The sequence below is a fragment of the Antechinus flavipes genome, chromosome 2 (assembly GCF_016432865.1).
Source record: "Antechinus flavipes isolate AdamAnt ecotype Samford, QLD, Australia chromosome 2, AdamAnt_v2, whole genome shotgun sequence".
Taxonomy (NCBI): Eukaryota; Metazoa; Chordata; class Mammalia; order Dasyuromorphia; family Dasyuridae; genus Antechinus; species Antechinus flavipes.
The window spans coordinates 48,377,982-48,399,088 of NC_067399.1; the positions used below are offsets into that span (position 1 = coordinate 48,377,982).

Here is a 21,107-nt window from a genome sequence, read left to right on the forward strand (position 1 = left end):
AACCACTTGATTATGTATGAGAAATACCTTGAATCCTCACCAGAGTGGGATGAGGCCTATGAGAACGAGGCAGCTGTTTGGCTGGCCCGCCACTGGCTAGGTCCCTCACTGGGGCTAGGGGAGAGGGAAGCTTTCTGCTCCGCCCTGGACCCTCTCCCAACCAATCATTAAACTGGAACAACTCCACCCATGATCTTGTATCAGGAGAATTTACCAGCCCTGCCTACAGAGTGGAAGCAGATTGAGCCTGTCCTCTCATTTACTTGTGCAGTGAGGGACCTAGATCATAACTGCTATTTCCATGATTCTTCAAGATTTGCCCTGTGAAAGTAAATACAATTATCCCCCTGCTTTACAGATGAGACTCTGAGAGCATAAGGAATCTGCTCATGGTCATCTTGCTAGTGTCCAAAGGCAGAACTCTGAACTTAGGGGCTTCCGAAGCCCAATTCCTTTATTCTAATCAATGAGAAAGTCTTTGAGCCAGAAGCACTAAAAGCCCTTTTTATGGCTCCCCACCATTGTGCACAATGTAAGCCAAGTCACTCCTGGCTCCTGTCCCTCCTCTGTAAAAAGAGGTGGCTCCTTTTGAGCTCTAAGTTTCTGGATCTGGTTTATGTCATTTCTCTAAATTTCAGCTACTTAAGATCTACAAAACAAGAGGGCAAGACCAGGTGATGTCCTGGTGACCCTGTCAATTTTAAAATTATGTATATATAAACCCTACACTGTCTCCATTTAACAATAGCAGGGCCAAAAACCTAGAGCAGGCATCTATATCAGCTTCCCAACCCTGCCTGGGACTATGGCTCAGCAGAGACAGACTGGGGATTCTGAGTTCCCTACTCTTCCTGTGGCTAGGCTCTTGGGTCTGAAGGTGGGGGCCAGGACATGGGGCACCCAAGAGTATGCATTTCGTAGAAATTTCCATTTTTCCAGATCATTCCAATGGACACTTTCTTTCCATGGCTCTGATTTGAGTTTTTTCTCCAGTCTATAACTTATTCCCAAGAAGAAAGGGCTCAGCTCACCAGCTGCTTCAGTGGCTCCCAATCGCCAAAGTTCCAAACGCTGAGGAAACTGGAAGAGGAGGAGCTGCATCTTCTTAGCACAGGAGATGAGATGCCGCTGTAGCCAAGAAACAATCAGCATCAGAGTACTCTTTAAATTTCCCACATACGAGCTTAAGGAAAACATCTCAGTACGTTATACAAAGTTGGAACAAAAGGGAATTAACAAATTCACAAAATGTTTTTCTTTTTTGCTCAATTTAACTATTCTTCAAAACAGAATAATGTAAACAAGAAAAGGAAAAATTGGACTAAACAAAATAAATATTGGAGTTTGCCTAAAGGATAGATAATGGGCCTTCCAGCTCCATAAGTCTGAACCTGCAGAAGGGAGAAAACACCCATCCTGCTCACCTCCCCAGGTAGGGATCATAGGAATAGAGTATTAATTTAGCTGAAAAGAAATAGTTAACTGATAACCAAATAAATACTTTGTAAAAAGGGCCCGCAAACTAAAGATAAAGGAGACAGAAATGATCTTTGCTGTCATTATAAAAATCACTTTTTTTATATGTAGTCATAACAATATTTGGAATCTAACTCAAAGAAGGGAAGATGTCCAAAGTTCTAAAAGGATAGGTGGCATTTATTTTCTTATAATGGCAATTGAGAACACACTGACAACCTCCTCCATTCGCCTAATTTCTAATGTCTAAAAAGTTTTTATAGGAATAGACACAGGCACGATGGGGAATGGGTGTGCAAAGGACGGGGGTTTCGGTCTCTTACGTGTGGGAAGGTGATTTTCCGCAAGGCCGCGTCGTAATTCTTGACCTCCACCTTCTCCATGAGGGGGCGGATCACGAGGTGGGCGTCCACGCCTCCAGAGATCAGCGCCGTGGGGCTGTGAGCCACACAGCGCACGTCGTGCGTGTGATGCTGGAAGGGCTTTGTCCTCACCCACTGGCTCTGCTTGCCATCCGTCCTCGAGGCGATCAGCTGGAAGTGGAATATGGTCCCCTCGGCCGTGCCCACCACCATGCTGTCTTCTTTCTGGCAGGAGGAAAGAGTCGGTGAGCCCGGTCAGCACAGCTCAGGAAAGCTCGCCGCCATCAGCCGGCTCCTTTCTGCTGCGGCCACTCCAGCTTAGGACGTTGTGGTTACTTTCTGCCTTTGGTTCTTACGCGTTTATCTTTGACAGAAGTTAAAATTTATGATAAAAATGTAGGGGCTGCTTGTAATGGAAGAGGAGGATGGAGGAGGAGGAAAGAGGAGGAAGAGAAGAAAAAGAGGAGGAAGAGTAACACCCAAGTGTACAAGGCCAATGGAGCCAGAGTCAACTGCAGAGTGTTCACCAACAGCCAGGTCACAGCACCCTCTGCTGGCCACTCATGCCCGCCGCGCTCCCCCTGCTGCTACTTCTGGAGCAGCCCTGGCCTGGCCTGAGGGCCCAAGCCCAGGGACCGAGTGCCCCGCTCAGACCCTGCAGCCTCTGCCTCTGTCCCCTGCTCTACCCGTCCTCCACACCCACACGGGTCATTCTTCTGCCTAGAGGAAGCCGGCCAGGGATCTCCGCAATACAAGACGAGCTGAATTACAAACGGGGCCTGGAAACTCTCAATGTTAAGTCACTGAGTTCTGAAGACCGTGGGCATGCTGGGAGTCAGTGGGCAACACGGCCCGAAGGCCAGACCAGGGCACACTAGCTGTGTGTCTCACCCAAGTCATGGAAGTCGGGAGCCTGAGCTTCCTCCTTTGTGAATGGGAGATTACCCCAGATGACCCTCAAGGTGCCTTCCAGCTTTAAATCCTCTTATACACCTTTGGGGAGGGAGGATGAATGTTGGGGCAGGTGGCAGCTGTAAGTAGGCCGAAATCCCTGAGCGCAGAGCAGAGCTGGGCGGTGCCATCCCCAGCACCTGCAGAGGGCAAGCCCGAGGCTGCTGGGCACAAAGGAGTGAATGTAGGGTGGAAGTGATTTCTGAGCTAATTTTCATTTTATTGCTCAAAACCCCACCAACCACAGCTCTAAAGAACGCAACTCCCTTTCTTCTCTGCTTGGTGAAGAGCCGGCAGGGCCCCACTGGCCTGGGACACGACAGAGGGAGCCTGTGGCCGGCGGCTGGAAAGCCTGAGATCCAAGCCGAGGGTAGACACTTGTGGGGTGACCTCTGGCAACGGCATTTGGCTCCCGGAGCCTCAGTCTCCTCGTTTGTAAAAATGGAGATAATATTTCTTGCCCCCTTGTTGTGAGACATTGTGTCACACAAAACATAGCACAAACCAGATAACACAAGATAAACCTGAGTTATTACCAATAGGGAAGGAAATCATCCCCACGAGTCTTCCTATAGGTCACTGCCCTGAGAGGAGGCAGACGCACAGAAATCAGGTGATCAGCTTAGCTAAGTTTATTCCCTTCTCACTCAGCTAGACAGTGCAGTGGACAGAGCACCAGCCCCGGAGGCAGGAGGACCCGAGTTCAAACCCAGCCTCAGACACTTAATTATCACTAGCTGTGTGGCTTCGGGCTAGTCCCTTAACTCCAACTGCCTCACCAAAAGGGAAAAAAAATGCCTCAAGACCTCACAATAAACTGTCTGGTTGACAGGCCCCATCTCTGCCTAGAGGCTGAACCAGCAGGGAGTATTAAAAAAAAAAAAACAGCAAACTCTTTAAGTCCCAACTCAAATCCCCCCTTCCATAGCAGCCTGCCCTAAGCTCTCTGAATTCCAGCACTTTCCTTCTTTTAATAATTTCCAATTTTTCCTGTAAATAGCTTGCTTTGTATATATGCGTTAGCACTGGCTTCCCCCATTAGACTGTAAGCTCCTTCAGGGCAGGACTACCTTGGGCCTTTTTTTGTATCCTTACTGCTTAATGTGCAGCGCCTGGCCCACTGGTCCTTGCTGCTCAGGCATTTCAGCTGCATCGATTCTTTGTGAACCACTTAGGGTTTTCTTGGTAAAGATACTAGAGTGATTTGCCTTCTCCATAATAAGCACTTAATAAATGTTTAATGATTCTTATTGATTAGGTCTTCAAATAATGGAAAGCATGAAAAGCAAAAGGCTTTGAAAAAACTTTGTGAAACTCCAAAAGGGAAAAAGTTTGAAAGTGGGAAAATTGGCGAAATACATGTATGTGGAAATTTCAATTACATCACATGGCAAGCAATGTACTGAGTTCATCCTACATAACTTCAAAGATGACTTAAACCCAACCATTTTATAGAGCAATTTGGAACAAAGTCCAAAGGGTTATAAAATCATGCTTACTCTTTACCCCAACAATACTACTACTAGGCATGTATCCCAAGAAACCCAAAAAAGAAAAAAAAAAGAGGGATAAGAGGGGGAGAGAAAGGACCTATATGTACAAAAATATTTATAACAATTCTTCTCAAGACCAAGAATTGGAAATAGAGGGGATGTCCATCAATTGGGAATGGCTGAATAAAATAGAATATGTAATTATGATAGAATACTATTGTTCTTTTTTTTATTTTAACATCAATCTCTCCCCTAGACAGCAAGCAATCCAATATAGTTAAGCATGTGCAATTCTTCTATACATCTGTCCCCATTTATCATGCTGCATAAGAAAAATCAGCTCAAAAAGGAAAAAAATGAGGAAGGAAAAAAAAAGCAAACAACAAAAAAGGTGAAAATATGATGTGATTCATGAAATACTATTGTTCTATAAGAAGTGAGGAGCAGGACGCTTTCAGAGAATCCTCCAAAGTCCTCCATAAGCTCATGCAAAGTGAACAGTACGGTGTGCAAAGTAATAGCAATGTTGTGGGATGATCACCTGTAAATAACATTGCTATTCTCAGCAATTCGGTGTTCCACGACTACTCTGAAAGATTTAAGATGAAAAATGCTATCCATATGCAGAGCAAAAAATTGATTCTGTCTGAATACAGGTTGAAGCATACTTTTTTTTTTTCTTGAGAGTTTTGTGGAGGTTTTTTATGGGGGAAGAGGGAAAATCTGTGTTATGGGGGAAGAGGGAAAATCTAAGAATGAAAAGATAGGCCCAGATAAACAAAATTGCTCAAGCTACTTTAACACAAATCTATTCAAATCCATTTTCTAAACCATCACTTCAAAGAGATGGGAAATGAGGAGTCAGTCCTCCAAGAAACCTCACAGACTCTTGATCTCCTTCCAGAAACAGGAGCTTCTACGTTGCAAGATCTGGGGGAAAGTCCTCTACAGATGAACTAGCCAGGTCGGTGAGGAGTGAGAAGGCACAGGTGGCTGACATCAATCCTGGATGTACCTCCCTAGGCCTACCCTCCAGAACTACCCTTAATGGCAAGACTGTTTACAAACCAATTCCGCAGGTATTATCGCCTGTCATGTGTCCCAACAAAGAACATCCTGCTAAGTATCCTTGCCTTCATGAAGGTGACAATCAGCAGGGAAGATAGGATATACTCTTCAAGGAATAATATCATACAACAGTCGTGTAAGAGCATCCAGTGGGAAGAAATCTCATTCTAGCCAACGCTGAGGTCAGTAAGAGACAGAAGCTGAGGCCCCGAGAGGCCAGAGGGCCTGCCCAGAGTCCCACAAGAGCTAAGCCTGGGTTCTGGCCCTCCGACCCCATCTTCCCCGCACCATGGACTTCATGCACAAACTGCATCCGCAGGGATGCACTCACCTCCGCCACAGCTATGGACAGCACGTCAGAATTGGAGAGGGGATGTGTCTGCATCAGGGTGCCGGTCTCCGAGTCCCAGAACTGGACCACGCCAGCCGAGTCCGTGCTCACGACGGTCCCGTCTGACAGGAAGGCCACCCCCCACACGACACACCTGCGCCGATGCGGGCCCGGGTGCCTCCGATCCATTAGCATCTTTTGGGTGGTGCTGCCTGAGAAACAAGCACCCCAAGAGTCAGAGAAAAGACCCTCTGGCCTATGGCCCTTCTCCAGCCCCACCACCCCAACAGTGAAAAGTCTGAGCTACAGCCAGGGATGGTGAGACAAGAATGAATCATGACCACTTCAGAGATGATGAGTGACGAGGGGGAGCCTCAATGAGCTTGGTGGGCTAGCTCTCCATTGCTAGTCTCCCAGATTGAAGGGGGCTCACCCATTACTGCCCATGAGAGAGGATGCTCATGAATTAGTTCTTTGGGCCCAATCTGTGAAGGGAGGGTGCCTCAGTACAAACATAAGAGAAGTGGTTATAAATCATGAGTTCTTCTTTTTGGCAAGGCAATTGGGATTAAGTGACTTGCCCAGGGTCACACAGCTACTAAGAAGTATCAGAGGAAGGATTTGAACTCAGGTCTTCCTGGCTCCAGGGCTGGTGCTCTATCCACTGCAGTCCCAAGTGCCCCAATTTCTAAGAAATTATAAAGGAAGAGAGCTCATGAAGCAGCTGCTAAAAAGGTCAAAGGGAGGCTGAGCTATAAAGGCATTCAAAATGCTTTATTCCAAGGCCTCAAATTGCTAAGATTTGTGCTTATTTTTCAGCTTACAGCACAAAATTTCTTTAAAGCAAAAAATAAAGTCAGGTAGAATAAGCCAGACAATTGTCATGTTTTATGACATACCCCCAGACCCAGCTTCCACCATGAGCTGAGAGAAACGCCTCGCCGATAATGCTCTGAAATCACAATTGGTCACAGCATTCACCAGAGTTTGGAAACCTGTTCGTGAAGCCCCCAAACCTTGCTCCAAACACAAGAGATGTGCAACCTGAACTGAGAACAACAGTACCTGATTTAACATCAAGCACAGCAACATAATCTATGGAGCCAGCTGCAATGTGGGTACCAGATGGATGCCAGCTTAATGAGAGTATTCGACCTGGCAGGGAGAAAACAAAAAAGAATTTGGTTTTCAAAGAAACAGAGTCCCAGTTTTCTCCAACAACTAGCTGTGGCGTGAATCTTCTATCACCTTACCCCTCCTTCTCTGTATTCTAGCACGTTATCTAACTCTAGTATCTCTGCCTTGAAGTCCTACATTCCTGTATAACATCCTCAGCCCTGAGCTGAGGATCTAATAGTACTAATTGAGGAATACTGGAGAGAATGTAACAAATTCCAGTCCTTATTTGTTAGGAGACGCCACATTAAAGCAACAAGTCACATAAGCTACTGCTTTTAATAAATCTTAGGAATATTCTTGGGATTTCTGTTTTGGATTTGGTTTTCTAGTCTGGGGGACCTGACATGGATCACCTTGGACATCTGCGGACAAGGGGGATAGTCCCTCTCAGAGACCAGATAAGACATCTCTTGCAACAAGCACAAAAGTAACAATTCCTGTGAGAGTCATTCATCAGACCCCTAAAATGCCCTTTACCTTTCTGTCGTTCTAAAGTCCGCTCAAGCTGGATTTTGTCTGGGGCAACATGGAACAGCTTCACAGACCCATCCTCACAACCTATCTGTCAGGAGAAAAAGAGAAATAGAAAAGATGAACATATGTGAAAATAAATAAAAATGCTAAAGTTTTTTTTTTTAATTAAAGAAAATATTTTGAAAGAGAGAATTCTGGAGTCAGGAAAACCACATCCTGGTAAACAAAACAAGCTCATCAGTATTCTAAAGAGAAAGGTTACAGTGATGTCCATCAGGGTATTTGCTCAGAGCGAAGCACAACAGACACACTAATGGTTGAGCCAGAAAGACCACTGGGCTTGGGAGTCAGGAAGGAGGAGCTAAGTTTGGACCCTAATGATCACTAACTCCTTAAATTCCTTAATTCCTCTGACTCAGCTTCCTAATTTCCTAGATGGGAAGAGAAAATGAAACTACTTACAACACTGTGACAGAATGCTCCAAACCAGGAATCAAGGGGAGAGGCTTCTGGAAACCCCTGAAGCTCCCTCTCCTTTCTACCGAAGGTGACGAAGGGAGAGCTGTGACTGGGCCCAAGCATTCTGGAGAACAATGCGGCAGAACGCCAAAAGTCGATACATACTCCATGTGCTTCGTAATATCTTCACAGAGTGGCATTATTTTATGGTAGCAAAATACAGGAAAAATACAATTGTAGTACATGAATGGGCTGGACTTTTACTGACCATATTGGAAGATGACAAATACCAAGAATTCAGGGAAATTTGGAAGAGCACATATGAATTAAACCAGAGAGAAGTAACTGGGATGAGGAGAACAAGTAGGTTACCAGACAACAGAATGTCCATCAATGTTATGATTAATCAAAGTTTTAGGTGAAATTGAAATATAACTCATTCTTCTTATAAAGGGGTGAGGCAATGACCTATAGTTAATAAATAAAACAAATACTAACAAATAAGGCCAACGTGTTCATTTATTTTGCTTAGCTATATTTGCTTTATGGGAGGATTTTAGGGGAAAAGTCATTGGGAAATAAAACTAATATAAAAAGAGCATTAATAGATATTTTTAATTTTTTAAGAAGACAATTAAGGAAAAATAAATGAATATAAATAGGCTAAAAACAAAGTATGAATAATCTCAATATGAGCTCCAATTCCATCACTGGGGATATTCCAAAAGCAGGATAGGGTAGAAATCTCTACCAAAGAACCATATTCTGAAAGAAAATTTTCCTTAATTCTCTATTGTTATGCAGAAAGAAACCTCAGTGAGCCTGAAAAAAAACCTCATAATATGTATTTATAGTAATAATCCCCTTTCCCCCCCATACACTAACCGCAAGATATGAGCCACTTGGGTCAGCAGCCATGCTCCAAATGGGACCACCAAAGCCATCAACAGAATATTTGACACTCAGCTTTTCCAAGTCATACTCAATAATGTCACCATTGAGTCCAGCACTGAAGAGCCGCTGTCCTTTTGCCCAGCACATAGCTTCTGTGGATCGACCCTCATGGCCTGGGAAATACTACAAAAACACAGTAATACTTCAGTTGTTAAAAAATCATGATCATTTATTAGCATCTACTGAGTAGTCAGACAATGCATAGAATTGCTATCACCCAAAGCAGATGAAACAATCTGATTTGTTTCTGAAAATATTTAGATGTTTTGTTTCTGTTCTTATCAGTGTATGTTTAGTTTTGAGAAGCACTGCCAACCCCTGCTTGAGATATCCTGGTTCTGTGATTATCAGGAGGTCCTATAACTTTATTTTCCAGAACATGTATGTGGACAATTCTTCAACATTAGCCCTTGCAAAACCTTCTATTTCAACTTTTCCCCTCCTTCCCTCCACCCCCTCCCCTAGATGGCAGTCAGACCAATACATATTAAATATGTTAAAGTATATGTTAAATACAATATATGTATACATATCCACAGTTATTTTGCTGCACAAGAAAAATCAGACTTAGAAATAAGGTAAAAATAACCTGAGAAGGAAATCAAAATGCAAGCAGACAAAAACAGAGGGAGTGGAAATGCCATGTTGTGATTCACACTCATTTCTCATTGTACTTTCACTGGGTATAGCTGGTTCTATTCATTACTGCTCTACTGGAACTGATTTGGTTCATCTCATTGCTGGAGAGGGCCACGTCCATCAGAATTGATCATCGTATAATATTGTTATTAAAGTAAATAATGATCTCCTGGTCCTGCTCATTTCACTCAGCATCAGTTCATCTAAGTCTCTCCAGGCCTTTCTGTAAATATCCTGCTGGTCATTTCTTACAGGACAATAATATTCCATAACATTCATATACCACAATTTATTCAGCCATTCTCCAATTGATAGGCATCCATTCAATTTTGTGGAAATATATTTAGAAGAATTGCACGTGTTTAAGCCATTCAATTATTTGCTGTCTGGAGGTAGAAAAATTTGGAACACAAGATTTTGTAAGGGTGAATGTTGAAAACTGTTTTTGTCTGTATTTTGAAAAATAAAAAGCTGTTGTTATTTTTTAAAAAATCTATACTATAATAATGAGAATAGCAACAACAAAATTACACACACACACACACACACACACACACACACACACACAAAAGTTCTGAACGTTCCTATGGGGACTAAGGAATACTTTTATGGAAGCTGCTGGCCTAAACAGGGAAGAAAATTAAAAGTGCTTAAACAATCAATCAATCAGCAAGAATCTAGTTCTTTAATATATATAAGGCTCTGTGCCCAGTACTGGATAATACAAAAAACCAAAAGTAGTCCCTGCCCACAAGGAACTTAAAAAAATTTTTTTTTACTTTTTATTATTTTTTTTATTATAGTTTTTTATTTACAAGATATATGCATGGGTAATTTTTCAGCATTGAGAATTGCAAGACCTTTTGTTTCAACTTTCCCCCTCCTTGCTCCCACCTCCTCCCCTAGACGGCAGATTGACCAATGGATGTTAAATATGTTGAAGTATAAGTTAAATACAATATATGTATACATGCCCAAACAGTTATTTTGCTGTATAAAAAGAATCGGACTCTGAAATAGTGTACAATTAGCCTGTGAAGGAAATCAAAAATGCAGGCGGGCAAAAATAGAGGGATTGGGAATGCTATGTAGTGGTTCGTAGTCATCTCCCAGAGTTCTTTCATTGGGTGTAGCTGGTTCTCTTCATTATTGAACAAATGGAACTGATTTGGTTCATCTCACTGTTGAAGAGGGCCACGTCCATCAGAATTGATTATCATGTAGTATTGTTCTTGAAGTATATAATGATCTCCTGGTCCTGCTCATTTCACTCAGCATCAGTTCCTGTAAGTCTCTCCAGGCTTCTCTGGTCTCAGGCCTCTCATCCTGCTGGTCATTTCTTATAGAACAATAATATTCCATAATATTCATGTACCAACCATTCTCCAATTGATGGGCATCCACTCACTTTCCAGTTTCTGGCCACTACAAACAGGGCTGCCACAAACATTTTGGCACATACAGGTTCCTTTCCCTTCTTTAAAATCTCTTTGGGGTATAAGCCCAGTAGAAACACTGCTGGATCAAAGGGTATGCACAGTTTGATAACTTTTTGAGCATAGTTCCAAATTGCTCTCCAGAATCGCTGGATGTGTTCACAGTTCCACCAACAATGTATCAATGTCCCAGTTTCCCACATCCCCTCCAACATTCCGCATTGGAACTTAAAATTCTAACAGAGTAACTATATATAAACAAATGGGTAAATGCTGAATAGTTGAAAGGCAGCCATAGTAGGTAGAAGTGGCAAGGTCAGGGAGCAGCAAAGGCCTAGATAGAGAGACCAACAAAGATCTGGCCTTTTACCAATTTTATTATAATTTTTTAAATATTTCACTTCCCCCCAATTAAACGGAAAAACAATTTTTAACATTTGTTCTTCCAAATTTTTGAGTTCCATGTCCCACCCCCACCAACTAGTAAAGCATCAAAATGCTTGAAGACAAGCCATTTGATATAAGTTATAAATGAGCAAAATGTATTTCCTAGTTAATCATGTTGTGAGAGAAAACACCAAGAAATCCCAAGAAAAATAAAGAACATTTTATCAGTCTTAAAAGAAATCAGGAATTCTGAGAGTATATGGTTGGGAAAGAGCCTTTTAGGCAGAGGAAACAGCCAGCAACAAAGGCACAGACAACAGTCCCTTTAAGGAACCACTGAGGAGACTGCTGTGGCTGACCAAGAGGCCTCAGAGGGGAGCAGATGGCAAGAAACATGGCCAGGCAGGAAGAGGACAGGCCGAAAGAGCCCAAGAATCTGTCCTCGATCCCGGAGGAAGAGGGAGCCAAAGGGTGGCACAGTCAGTGTGGAGAGTGGAGGTGGGGAAACCAAGGAGAAAGCTGCTCAACAACGGAAGTGAGGGGAGATGAAGGCCCCACAAAGGCGGTGGCCACATGCAAGAGATGTCGTGGATCAAAGATATGACCACTGGTTAGACATGAAGAGCAAGTGGGAAAGAAGAGCTGAGGTTTTGGCCCTGAGTGAGCATAAAATGATTCTATACCATCATGAGATAATTCAGAAGAGAGAAAAGTTTGGGAGGGAATACAACCAGTTTTATATTGGACATGATTACCTGGAAATGCCCACTGGCACATCCAATTCAAAATGTCCAAAAAGGAGATGGCAATGTAGGATTGGAGATCAAGAGAGGAACCAAGACCTGTGACTCATCTGCATAACAGAAATAATAACTAGCATTTAAATAAATTTAATTTAAATTTAATAAATTTAATTTAAATACTTTAAGGTTTGCAAAACACTGTACCCAAGTTACCTCATTTCTCACAATAAAATGAAGTGGACACTTTTATTATTCCAATTCACCAGAAAATTATGATTTTCATCATCAAGATGATGTATGTAATGAATACACTAATAATTTAAGTCTCTTAGAGCTGCCTCTCCTGGCCTGAGAGTCAGTCTTACAATGCAATTTAGAGACCAAGACAGTAAAATGCAGTTACAGGTGAAATTTTAACTTAGCTCTTCCAAGTCCAGCACTGTTCACTGACCCCACTGAGAGCTCAAGAGGTCACTAAGTGAGAGATTAAAGAAAAGAGAACCAAAACAGAGCCTAGATTGGGTGGGCATGGCATAAGTGAGGAGTGAGCAAATTAACATTAGGAGGAATGCCAAGAAAAAGGAGGTGTCAAATGATGCAGAAAGAGCAAGAAAGATGAAGATTAAGAGTAGGTCTGGCATTCAATCACTGAGCACTGTAACGATGGGAGAGTAATTTCAGTGGAATGATAAAGTCAGTAACTAGATTGCACAGATTTTTAGATGAGTGTGGATGAGAAGAATTAGAAACACTGACTAAATACATTTTCCCCCTTTCCCTTCCCCTCAAGAGAGTTTAGCTGAAAGAAGAAAAGTATAGGCTGAGGGTTGAAGGTTCTGACAGAATCAAATGAAGGCTTTTTAAGGATAAGGGAGAGGGGGCAATGTTTATAAGCATCAGAGAAAAGCATTAAGAGATAGGGAGAGGGGGCAGCTAGATGGGGCAGTGAATAGAGCACCAGCCCTGAAGTCAGGAGGACCTGAGTTCAAATGTGACCTTAGACACTTAACACTTTCTGCTTGTGCTTAGCAAAAAAGAGAGAAAGAGAGAAAGAGAGAGAGAGAGAGAGAGAGAGAGAAAGAGACTGAAAATAACAGAGAGAGTGTGCATGATGCTAGGGACAACTTGCAGGAAAAGATCAATGATCCATGGATTATCCTTGGCAAGCAAAAGAGCTGCCTCATCCTTAGGAGGAGGAATGAATAAAGGAGAAGACAATGGTAGACAAGAGGATGTGAGATGAAGAAGAGGGAAGAAGTGGTTCTGTGCAAATGGCCACTATTTTGCTCAGTGAAGTATGAGGGGAAGTCTTCAGTATAGATTGAGGGGTGGTGTGGAGGTGGTGAAGCAGCACAGGAAACTTGAGAGAAGTTACTAGTGAGAAAGACAGAATCATTTAGGGAGGAGCACTGAGCTCCCTCCCCTCAATCTCCCCTGAATATTAATTAACTAGCAAATATAGAATGTGCTCAGAAAGTTACTAAATTGTGCCTGCCTTTTGACTCAAAAATATTTATAGATCTCATGGTAGTAAAAAATGGGAACTAAGTAGGTGTCCTATTAGGGAAACACATAGGAATATAAACAGAATACTACTGTATCATAAGAAATGATGAAATGGACAGCTTCAGAAAAAAACTTTATGGATTGAGATAGAGCAAAATGAGCAAAACTTGGAGAAAAAATGTATACAATAGTAACGTTACACAAAAAACAACTCAGTGCTATAAGAAATGATGAGCAAATTGACTAGAAAAACATGGAAAAAACTGCAAGACCAATGAAGAGCGAAATGAGCAGAACTAAAAGAAAGCTGTCCACAAGTAAGAATAATATTGTTCAAAGAATAACAGTGAATGACTAAGTCATTCTGAGTATTATAAATACTCAAGTCAACTCCAAAGGACTTAAGAAAGAAGATGTTATCCTATCATCTCTGTGTCAAACAGTAGTGTTCTCTAGTGCAGGGTGGAGAGAGGAGAGAAGACAACTGGAAACTTAAAATATAACAAAAAATTAAATTTAAAAGAAAAAACAATTGAAAAAAGAAAAAAAAGCAAATTAAAGTCCAAAAGACTTCTTAGAACTTGGATGAACTTGATAATAAGCCAGGAATCCAAAAGAAAGCAACAAGCTACTCACCTTTCAACAGAGAGGTGATTAACTTAAAATGCAGAAAGAGATATATTTTCAGACATGGCTAAAGTGGAAGGTTGTTGTGCCAGCCTATGCTATGAATTGAAGGCGTTAAAGGGTTTTGACAGGAAGTTTTTATTTTTTGCTGGGGGGTGGGAGAGAAGTCTAGAGGGACACAGATTAATTTTTTTAAAATATTAAACTGACCCAAAGACTCCAGTTTTTGGGATAAGAATTCACTATTTGACAAAAACTGCAGGGAAAATTGGAAACTAGTATGGCAGAAACTAGGTACTGCACACTTAACACCGTATATCAAGATAAGGTCAAAATGAGTTCTTGCTCTAGACATAAAAAATGGTATTATAAATTAGAAGAACACAGAATAGTTTACCTCTCAGACCTGTGAGAAGGAATTCCTTGGTAGTGATCAAAGAAGAACCAGAGATCATTATTGATCACAAAACAGATAATTTTGATTATATTAAGTTAAGAAGTTTTTGTACAAACAAAATTAATGCAGACAAGATTAGAAGGGAAGCAATAAACTGGGAAAACATTTTTACAATCAAAGGTTCTGATAAAGGCCTCATTTCCAAAATAAACAGAGAACTGACTCAAACTTATAAGAAATCAAGCCATTCTCCATTTGATAAATGGGCAAAGGATATGAATAGACAATTTTCAGATGAAGTAATTGAAACTATTTCTAGTCACATGAAAAGGTGCTCCAAATCATTATCAAAGAAATGCAAATTAAAACAACTCCGAGATACCACTACACACCTCTTGGATTGGCTGAGATAACAGGAAAAGATAATGACAAATGTTGGAGGGGATGTGGGAAAACTGGGACATTGATGCATTGTTGGTGGAGTTGTGAATACATCCAGCCATTCTGGAGAGCAATCTGGAATTATGCCCAAAGGTTATCGAACTGTGCATTCCCTTTGATCCAGCAGTGTTTCTACTGGGCTTATATCCCAAAAAGATCTTAAAGGGGGGAAAGTGTAGAGGACGGAATTTTGGAGAAGTATACTTGAAACAAAGTGTTAACTCAGTGGAATTGATGAGATAATGGTTCTCTAAGTTCACACATAATCAGTATGCTATACTGATGTAATTAGAATAAGGTATATAAGGGCTAAAAGGGACTGCAAGAGACATTTTATCTTTGACCAGCCTCTGGTAGCTCTTCTGCCTTCTGCACTTCTCCATTGAGACCAAGGACATTCTGGAGATCCTCTAGAAAGCTAGCCTGGACATTACAGGAAAGGGACCCATATATGTTGTTTGTGGCAGCCCTTTTTATAGTGGCTAGAAACTGGAAACTAAGTGGATGCCCGTCAATTGGGGAATGGCTGAATAAATAGTGGTATTTGAATATTATGGAATATTATTGTTCTGTAAGAAATGATCAGCAGGATAATTTCAGAGAGGCCTGGAGAGACTTACATGAACTGATGGTAAATGAAGTGAGCAGAACCAGGAGATCATATACACAGCAACAACAAAACTATATGATGATCAATTCTGATGGACGTGGCTCTCTTCAACAATGAGATGATTCAAACCAGTTCCAATTGTTCAGTAATGAAGAAAGCCATCTACACTCAGAGAGAGAACTATGGGAATTGAATGTGGACCACAACGTAGCATTTTCACTTTTTCTGTTATTGTTTGCTTGCATTTTTGTTTCCGTATCAGGTTTTTTTTTTTTCTTTCTAGATCTGATTTTTCTTGTTATCAAGATAACTGTATAAATATGTATACATATATTGGATTTAACATATATTTTAGCATATTTAACATGTATTCATCTAGGGAAGAGGGTGGGAGGAAAGAGGGGAAAATTTGGAACAGGCTTTGCAAGGGGTCAATGTTGAAAAATTACTCATGCATATGTTTTGTCAATAAAAAGCTATAATAAAAAAAATTTAACTGAAACAACAAAAGTGAAAATCAAACATATATTAGCTGACATAAAAAAAGGAGAGGTAAGAGAAGAAAGATCTCTCAGATGCTAATTCAATTAAAAGTTCATCACTTTTTAAACACTTACCAAATATTGGGCTGCCAGTTTTTATACTAAACTATTCTACTTCCTTAATCTTCATATAGCATCAGCAGTCCTTGACCTTTTCTGTCATAACCTTGGGGCAGTTTGGGACAGATCCCTTCTCAGAATATGTTGTTAAATGTATAAACTAAAATACATAGGATTACAAAGAAATCCCATTCCACTGAAATAAAGTTATCAAAATATATTTTTAGGAGTTCATGGACCCTCAAACTTATGCCTTTTAAGTTTTCAGTGCTGAACAGGACTTTAGAATCAATCTGGTTCAATCCCCTTATTTCAGTGAATAGAAAGTTGAAGCTTAGAAGGGCTAAGTCAGACAGCCTGACATCAAACAGTGACAAAATCAGGAACAAAGCTCAAACCTGTGGGCAACAAGCTCATCACTCTTTTCCATTCTGCAATTGCCTCTCAGCATGGTCAAAATGGGGATAAAAGGGGGAATCCCCTCCCATAGCAGGATTGCAAACAATCCATGACATGGAATCTTATCAATGATCTTTGAGATACATGCTGTAAACAATCTAGAGCAGGGATCCTCAAACTTTTTAAAAAGGGGGGTCAGTTCACTGTCCCTCAGACTGTTGGAAGGCCAGACTATAGTAAAAACAAAAACTTTGTTTTGTGGGCCTTTAAATAAAGAAACTTCATAGCCCTGGGTGAGGGGGATAAATGTCCTCAGCTGCTGCATCTGGCCCGGCCGTAGTTTGAGGACCCCTGATAGAGAATGAACTAGAGATCTTCCTTTTAATATGTGACAAACTTCAGAATACCACCCAGGCTACCTGTCATTACCTACCTGACATAAAGGCAACTGTGTCAAGTTCCTAAGCATTTATTAAAGGCCTGATCATGTGTCGGGTAATGGACTACCTCTCGAGGTCCCCTCTCTGACCACAATGCCCTTTTGTTTCTATCTTTGATTCTCTCTCTCTTCATCTTCATCTCATCCCTCAGCGTGTTCATCCTTTCCCCCATGTTGCCAATTTCTTACCTCTGTTCCTGCTATAACTTTCATCTTTAATTTCATTGTTATATACACATATGATCTTCTTCCCTTGCGAACCTTTAAGGGCACTCACACCAGATCATCAGGTTCATCATCCATATGCTCTGACCTAATCTTGAGCTATAAACACCAAAGGGTGAAACCCCACTATTGCACCTAATTCCAACAGATGCTGCCTCTCTGCTACATTCCTCTTTATTTTTTATTTTTTCCCTTCATTGTTGACCTTTAACTTTATTAGAGCACATTTTTTTAAAAATAACTTTTTATTGACAGAATCCATGCCAGGGTAATTTTTTACAACATTACCCCTTGCACTCACTTCTGTTCCGATTTTTCCCCTCCCTCCCTCCAGCCCCTCCCCCAGATGGCAAGCGCGCACATTTAACAGAGCCCACACCCCACTGTCCCCAGGAGCTGTTCCACATGCTCTGTTGTTCTCCCTCATTCCGGACCCTCCTGACCATTGATTGTGAGCTCCCTCATCCCTCTGTGGCACACTTTAAATGTCTTCTGCCTTTTTACACCTTCCCTGGCTCTCAGTTGAATTCTAACCCATATGGGTCCACCAACCTTCCTTCTCTGCCCCTCCCTGTAACACATTACTCACACAGCCCCTGTCCTCATTTAGGCCATTATGAGCTCTCCCCTCAACTGCAGAAGTAGCTTCCTAATTGGGCCTCCCTTTTCCAGTCTTTTTCTTCTCCATGATCTCCTACAAAGGAACCTTCCTGGTACAGATCTGATATCAGCAGAGGCACTACTTGCCCTGCCCCTTCAAGCTGAGACTCTTCCTCCCTGAATTTTCCTGGTACTCAGTTAAGGGAGTTGTCTCCCCATCCCCTGGAGAATTTAACTTCAGTTTCTAAAGATGGGGGTTGTTTCATTTTGGTCTTTGTACCCCCCAAAGTCAAGAACAACACTGTGCACATACCAGGTGCTTAGGGAATTCTGAATTCAGATGGCTCAAAGGTCAAACATTACCTCTTTGCACTCACTATTCATCACTGGTAATAAGCCATAGGTACTCATTTCCCTTAAGTGCCCCACTCTTCTCTGCCCGGGCAGTCCCTGGCTGCTGTTATCCTCCTGAGTTCATGGTGCTCTATGATTCAAAGAAAACAGTCCTGTCCTGATGCTTGAGTTTCGTCAACAAGGTACACTGGTGGTCAGGCTGTCCTATTACTCAATTCTGGTCCTAGATCACTGCTCCTCAGCAATAAATAAGGAGCCATTTCAACCCAAACAGAGCAGTATGTGTTCCTGTACCCGCCAAGGTTTCTCCAAATGGGCGACCAGTCCAATCTTTTTCACATAACTTAGGATTTTTGTTGAAACAGAGACTGACTGGCAGGAATCCCCAAATAGTAACAAAACTGAAAGAGAATTGGCACTTTTCTCCCTGATGTCCTCATAGGGATTTGGCCCAGATAAAATTCTACAATTCTGCCCCGGAAAGGTTACAGGCACTGAAAAATTTATGGCTCTGAGGCAGTAGCCTAAGGAGCCTCTTGGTCAAGCTAAACAGCCCCAAATGAGTTGCTGTGAAAGGTTTGGGGCACTTTAGCCCAATGAGACCATAAAGTACAGCATGTGCTTATTACAGGGGAAAGCCATTTCTTAAGGGAACAGAGGCTCCTTCTTAACAGCAGGCACAGCAGGGGATGGGGCAGCCCTGGCTTTGCCCCCTCCCTCCTAGGACCAAAGTTTCTTCATCCACAAAAGGAAGCGGTCAGCCCAGATGACCCAGGAAGCGACAGCACACCAACCTTCTCCTGAAAGCTGTTGGCTGCCAGGTTGTAGATCTCCACTGTGCCATCCGACCGGGAGACAGCCAGCCTGTTGGACTGGTGATTGTAAGCCATACATCGGATCCCCACGGGGACATAGTTGAAGAAACGCACTCGATGAACCTTAAATTCACCCATTCCTAGAGACAGAAATGTAACTTATTATTAAGTTCCTATGTCCTGATCAACCGTTCCCTTGGGAGGAATCAAAGGCAGCTTTTACTCTGTTTTACTGTTTACTGTGCCTCCTCATCCCAGGAGTGAAGGGGAATTATTTTTTATTTATATGGTAATAATGTTAAGTCCTACATACTGTAGAATGTTCTCAGAATAGACTAGATAGTCTTTTACTTTTCTTTGTATCCCCCTGCACAGTCCCTGGCACACAGTAGGTACTTATCTTGGTCTGAAGGAACAACAAACAGAGGATCCATTCAGCAAGCAATTCTAAAGTGCCTACTATGTGCCAAGGACTGTGCTATGTACCAAGGAGGGAGACAAAAAGTAGCTTACAGTAGATTAGGAGAGGGGGAGAAGACCACATGTGTAACATGAGCACAGAAAAATAATATATCAAACTTGCAAAATGAATACAAAGTAGCCTCTAGGATGAGGTAAGGATGGGGGAAGGGGGGAAAGGCCATACCAAGTACTCCACTCCACAAAGTAAAGGCCAGGAGACAGCATTCCAGGGTTAGGCCCAATTCAAAGATAAGGAAACAAAAGGTGAGAGTGGCCCAGAGCAGCTTGGCTAGGAAGGTAGAATTGTTTTATCTCCTAGGTTAGGTTATCCTTCCACCATGAGGGAAAAGGAGGGGAGATGAAGGATGTCAGAGACCAAAATGTTTAAAAAAAAAAAAAAAAAAAAAAGGCAACATGCTAAGGAGTCTAGAGATCCAGATTCAAATCCTGCCCCCTGAAACCGGTCCTTGAAATTGGCAAGAATTGTCACCAGAGGCAAAGTCACTTCTGGTCCTCTGCACTTCAGTATCTGAAAATGGGGACAAGGATCCTTGAAGGACTCTGCTCATGGGGCTGTCTGTGAGGAAAGCTCTTTGTAAACCTTAGAACACGTAGGAAAGGATTTTCCAAAGGATTTTCGAAAACAACCAAGTGAAGAGAAGGAAGTCCTAAGAAGACCCACAGTAGTGCCTTTCTGGTGGAGCTCAGGGTCTGGGGAGGTCCAAAGCACACCCCAAATTCTGTTTCCACAAGCTTTTGCACAGGTGATAGAATCAAAGACCACCTCCCCCGCCAGGGGACTCACAAGGGCTCCGCCTCTCCTGTCAATTTCATACCAATCTGTTAAACGTAGGAGGTGCTGGCCACGGGGGTGGGGGGGGGAGGGAGGAGCAAAGGTGAAAAGTGCCATTTGTTCACTGAGACGTGCCTACTTTTCAGCTCAAAATTCAAGGGTGGGTGTCCCCCTTGTAGGTAAGTAGCTCAGTCTAATAAAGGGGACAAATGATGGGTTTCATTCACCCGGTTCTGCGAACCTCGGTTTCCCCTCCTGGATGGGTTGCGTTAGTTGACCCTTAGAACGCTTCCCTGAATCCTGCGGCTCGGACACACGAGTCCCTCTCCAAGAGCCCTAAGCAGCCTGAGAACTCACTAGAGGGGAGTGCTGGGCTGGCGAGTCAGGAAGCCGAATTCAAATTCCGTGATAAACGCTTCCGGGTTGGGTGACTCTGGTCAAGTCAATTTCCCCCTCTGTACAACGTGGGTAACGACAGTACCCTCCCCCTCCCCCCGGGTGATCAAGAGATCAAAACTACTTTTGCAAATCTGATTACCTCGGTATTGAGTAACAGGGAGTGCCAGCTAGTAACGTACCCCGGCAAGGGCTTAGTAGGTGCCTCCAGTATGCCCACTAGAAGAAAGAAACGTTCCCTAGAAGCAGATCTAAGGGGCTAGACACAGGAGACATGAGGGACCTCCCGCCGCCCCTCGACAATTTTGGGGGGTGTCTCGGAGCCGGATCCCCCCACCCTATAGAGGGATCCTCCAACGATGCAGGGCTGCTCCCGTCCTCCCATCGCCCGCACTCACCTCCGCCGGCCTCCAACCTCCGGCCTCTGGTCTGGCTTCTCCCGCAACTCGCGCTCCCCTCCCCACCCGGCCTCGACCTCGCACCACGTGC

General features: G+C 42.6%; 1 protein-coding gene across 2 annotated transcripts in view; it reads right to left on the reverse strand.

Annotated features, from left to right (window-relative positions):
* UTP4 (UTP4 small subunit processome component) overlaps positions 1–21,102 on the reverse strand; it is a 30,898-nt gene extending 9,796 nt beyond the window's left edge. For both annotated transcript variants that reach the window (XM_051974722.1, XM_051974723.1), the window contains exons 1-8: positions 21,017–21,102; positions 18,947–19,107; positions 8,679–8,870; positions 7,338–7,422; positions 6,747–6,836; positions 5,682–5,893; positions 1,800–2,063; positions 1,032–1,128 (exon numbers count right to left, since the gene is read on the reverse strand). In XM_051974722.1, coding sequence (XP_051830682.1) covers positions 1,032–1,128; positions 1,800–2,063; positions 5,682–5,893; positions 6,747–6,836; positions 7,338–7,422; positions 8,679–8,870; positions 18,947–19,105 — 1,099 coding nt within the window. In that variant the 5' untranslated portion in view covers positions 19,106–19,107; positions 21,017–21,102. The remainder of the gene's footprint in view (positions 1–1,031; positions 1,129–1,799; positions 2,064–5,681; positions 5,894–6,746; positions 6,837–7,337; positions 7,423–8,678; positions 8,871–18,946; positions 19,108–21,016) is intronic.
* Positions 21,103–21,107: the final 5 nt, after the last annotated feature.